Genomic DNA, 4,381 nt, shown 5'->3' on the forward strand with positions numbered 1-4,381 from the left:
TCTCAAGATGTACACTCTATTCATCATGCCATTCGATCTGTTTGTAATCAATGCAATGATGTTCACATACTTCATTTGTCCTCTTTACATAACCACTAAATCTATCAAATATATGGGCAAGTTTCAGCTCCCCCATAACAACTCTTTACTCTCAAATATATAATTCAGGATGGCGAAATCATCCAAGAAGAAAGAAAAGAAAGCAATGGGAGTTCCCACACATAGATAAATCTCCTAACAATGCTACAGGAATAACAAATTATAAGAATATAACATTACATAAATACTTGATTAATTAAAGTCAGACATACAACTTATAAGAAAAAAAAGACTGACAAATAATTTATTCATTACATGCATATAATCGTAGAAATACGTGTCATATGTTGGTTGCTTTAAGTTTTTTGGTCAAAGATATAGTGATATTGAGGAACATAGTTTTTTCCTTAGACATACAATCAGCTAATATATGTTGGTAACGGTGAAACACATCGTCAATGATAGCTTCTCCAAAGTGGCTCACAGAAGAGGTTCAGCCACAGCTCTCATTAATTGTCCAACTCTGTACCCACAATTATTATTATCGTTGAGTTCCTCATCTCCGCATGCAGCCTTCCAACTTACTTCAAAAACCTCCAAGTGATTCAAAGTGAATGAGCCTTCATTTTCAATTTCTACTTTCAATTCAGATGGGGATGGAGTGTAAAAAGGAATGTTGAATGAAACCAGCTTATCTTCTTTTATGATTCCCTACACCACAGGCCAAAACAAATTATTATTTTATCATATATCTTCACTTACATTCTTTGCATGCACTACATTTTTCTCCCCGGTAGCGCGGGGGCATTAAAATTGAATAAAAGTTAAATACCAGATAAAGATTAATAGTTTACAAAGATCTCAAGATATTTAATGGAAATTGAATCAGACATATTAGCTGTTAATTGAAGAAGTTTAAAGTATGTAACAACATACTTTTTCAACAGAGTCAATTAGTCATATACACAAAAGAATGGATGGATATATGAATTACTGTATTCGACTCTTTCCGAGTTTTGAATCAATATATAATCCAATTCAGTTCCGGTTTTAATATTAACAAAATCATCAACTTTCAGGGGATATGATTTTACACTAAACCGAAAAGAATCTTGCTATCTTATAAAGAAAGAAATAACATAAAAACCAAAAAAACAGTAACAGTATTAAAAAAAATAGAGACTTCACTCCTTGCACAGGAGGCATAAAATTAAATAAAATGGTTAACATGCATTTTTGCTCATCAACTCAAGAATATCTAATATCTTAAACTTATATGCGGTACAAATTTTCTCTTTCAATATTTGAAAATGGTTTATTAGATACTTTGCTATTAAAAAAAGTTAACTTTAACAATTAATTGACTTAAAAAATTACAAAAAAAGGACATAAAAATTTCAGAAAAGAATCCATAAAATTGCAAATGAATACCTTATATGAAAATTAATATCGATTAAATTTCTAAAATAATAGTTGGTCAAAATCATATTTTGGGCTTTTATGTGGGTAAAAAATAACATTTGTATCATATTATTTATATATAATTTAGGAAAATTATTGATATGGTATTCATGTGCAATTTTATGGGTCTTTTTCTATAATTTTTAAGATATTTTCCCACAATTTTTATGTCAACTAATTTCAATGGCAGGATGCTTGATACACCATTTTTTAAAATGTTCAATGGAGAAATTGTACCATATGAAAGTTTATAATATTAGATGGTCTTGAGTAAATAGTTGAGGGGGATAAAAATAACCTTTTAACCCTAAAAAAATTAATAGTAATTACATCATAACATGCATGTACCTCCAAGACCATGTCATTAAGTGTCTCAGCTAAAAGCTCCCAAATGTAGCAAGATTCATTGCTTGATGGGTCACAACTGTTTCTTCCCATAAGTGTAAGAACTAAGCGACCTCCTTTAATTAGTTCCGTAGCACGACATTTCAGAAACATTGAGAAATCTTTTTGAAACTGGTGGTAATAAGCTTCACGGACATTTAAAGGGCTTGTCCTTGCCATGCAAATATTGCCCTTATTTTTCTCCACACCTTTGGGAACCTATGGAAATGAAATGAGAAAAATTAGTTAGAGGAAGAAAAATTATACCTGATATAATGTTAAAAAGTGATAATATTACATAGAAATATATATAATAGTTATATTTTAATATGAGCGACTGTCCCTAAAAGGTATAGCTATGTTACCCAAAAATTAACAGTCACCCGCTAACTAATGACCAACGTAACAGTGTATTTATACGAAAATAAGAAAGGGAACATATAACTTTTGACCCTTTAATTATTGATCTTGGTCCTGAACTTTGATTCAAAACAACTCAGTCTCTATATATAGTGTATTGACTTAGTACACCTTATTCCTTATAGTTTGTTGACTCAGTACAATTTAGTTTCTATAATTTACTAACTCAATAAACAACAAGAATTCAATTATACTGAGTCAAGGTCTAGGGACTAAAAATTATATTATTTCCATTAAAAATAATTGCTTAATAATCTTAGTGGCCAAAACACTACTAAATAGTATTTAAATAAGATTGTTTAATATATGTACCTGAGACAACCAATGAAGACTATAGGAGGAGTGGACAAAATGCAAAGAACTAGTTGGAAGAATCCTGCCATAAAAAGAACTGGGAACCCCAGTGATGTAGCATTGACCACCAACCCCACCAACAACTTGACTGCTGAACTTTTGTTTGAAGTATTCGACAGACTTAAAGATGCTGTTAAAGTCATTGCCAGGGAGATCATTCAAGAAGATGATGTATTCTGGAGATTCATGAGTTTTCTCTCTACAAAGCGTCTCCACAGTTTCAATGAGTTCACAAGTCGTAAACAAAGAGTTTGGCCCAGAAGAACAACCCAAGTCTGCAATTGCTAAGCTTTGAGGGAGCCTTTCTTTGTAGATGCAAGTTATGGCTTCATCTCTGATTGGCTTTGTTAAGGAAATCACCTTTTGCTGTCCACAACAATCATGTTAATAAAATATATATACATTATTAGTAAGTATGTTTTATTATTTTTCTTGTACATTCTTGAAGACATGCAAACAGTTGGAAAGCTCAAGAGGATTTGATTATGAAGGTAGCTAGGTATATACCTGTAATAAGGAATTATTAGCATAACTTGCTTCTCCCATGCCTCCATTCATATGCAACACTGAAACCACGTCCATTCTTAGATTTATGCTTCTATAACTATGTTCTTCTTACTCGTAGAATCAAATTTTGTTGTAGTGGCCAGACCAAAACTGATGGTGAGATTTACACACACACACACACACACGCACACACAGGAGGAATGGTGATTGACAGTCCTAAAAAATGAGTGGCTCTTGCCTGTGAAAATGGATCTCCTCTGGTGGTAGGATCTTTACATAAGGGGAAATTTATTAACAGAGTCGCCCACAATAAAAACGTGAAGAAAACAAATTAAAGAGGGTGATGTAATTTCAAATAATTATGATTTAGAGAAGATTTGAAATTACAAATAACTTACAAAAAATATAGATATGGATTTATAAACAAAAAAAAATATAGATAGAGATTTGGACAAATCCAAAAACTTATGTATGGCAAGATAGAGAATTTGGTTCAAATTTAATTTCAAATTGTCATACTTCCAAATGTACCATAAAGGACTTCACTAATTTTTCTTTTCTATAATACAATAAAGGAACTATATTCCTATTTCTAAACATAGTTTGGCTGCTTGAAAATGCGCTAGCACTAGTAGTCCACGATCCAATTATATATTATTGTTATATATAGAGCAGGTCCTACACTCCTACTCTAACTTCTCATCATGTGCAAGAAATGTTTGTTTAGTTTTGGAGAGCTATCGCATTTAACCATGTTTGGCAAAATAGCTCTCAATTAACGAGAGTATCCTCACACTGCTAGCTAGAAAACAGCAACTACAAATTCCTCGCGAAATGGTTATTTATTCTTGCCAAACTGGAATTGGTGAGGAATAAAAACACTTGTTAATTTCATTGCTAAGAAAGGGCCTCCCTAAATTTAGCTTGCTAAATTTAGTCGGGGTAAATTCCTCCCTAATCAATTTCTAAATAATTAAATTTAATAAGTCACGTGCCATGTCACCCCTTCACAGGTGCCACATCATGTCATATCACTCCTTCACATGTGAATGGATATATATTCATTTAACATGTACCAACCAAGGTTAGAAACTATGACTTGAAACTCCTCATTGTACCCACCTTTTATGCCCCTTAATCTATAAAGAACATATACTTGAAACTTTTTTATGAAAACTTATATATATACTATTGAATTGCATGTTCACATTCACTC

The 4,381-nt window shown here is 31.9% G+C and overlaps 1 protein-coding gene across 1 annotated transcript; it reads right to left on the reverse strand.

The window, feature by feature from the left end:
• Positions 1 to 519: 519 nt before the first annotated feature.
• LOC129312590 (S-adenosyl-L-methionine:benzoic acid/salicylic acid carboxyl methyltransferase 2-like) lies at positions 520 to 3,204 on the reverse strand. Its single transcript, XM_054955250.1, has 4 exons — positions 3,166 to 3,204; positions 2,617 to 3,024; positions 1,849 to 2,103; positions 520 to 750 (listed from the first exon to the last, which is right to left on the reverse strand). The coding sequence occupies exons 1-4, from the start codon at positions 3,202 to 3,204 to the stop codon at positions 520 to 522; spliced, it is 933 nt and encodes a 310-aa protein (XP_054811225.1).
• Positions 3,205 to 4,381: the final 1,177 nt, after the last annotated feature.

This window comes from Prosopis cineraria, unplaced genomic scaffold, assembly GCF_029017545.1.
Source record: "Prosopis cineraria cultivar Desert tree isolate PC_DT_omini unplaced genomic scaffold, ASM2901754v1 PC6, whole genome shotgun sequence".
Lineage (NCBI taxonomy): Eukaryota > Viridiplantae > Streptophyta > Magnoliopsida > Fabales > Fabaceae > Prosopis > Prosopis cineraria.

What these genes read in the sequence shown, in the direction of transcription:
- LOC129312590 (XM_054955250.1), bottom strand. Translation starts at nt 3,204, where the DNA reads ATGGGAGAAGCAAGTTATGCTAATAATTCCTTATTACAG. An exon ending in CTAATAATTCCTTATTACAG is followed by an intron (nt 3,025 to 3,165) that starts GTATATACCTAG and finishes TGTTGTGGACAG; the next exon opens with CAAAAGGTGATTTCCTTAAC. An exon ending in GTCTTCATTGGTTGTCTCAG is followed by an intron (nt 2,104 to 2,616) that starts GTACATATATTA and finishes TCATTTCCATAG; the next exon opens with GTTCCCAAAGGTGTGGAGAA.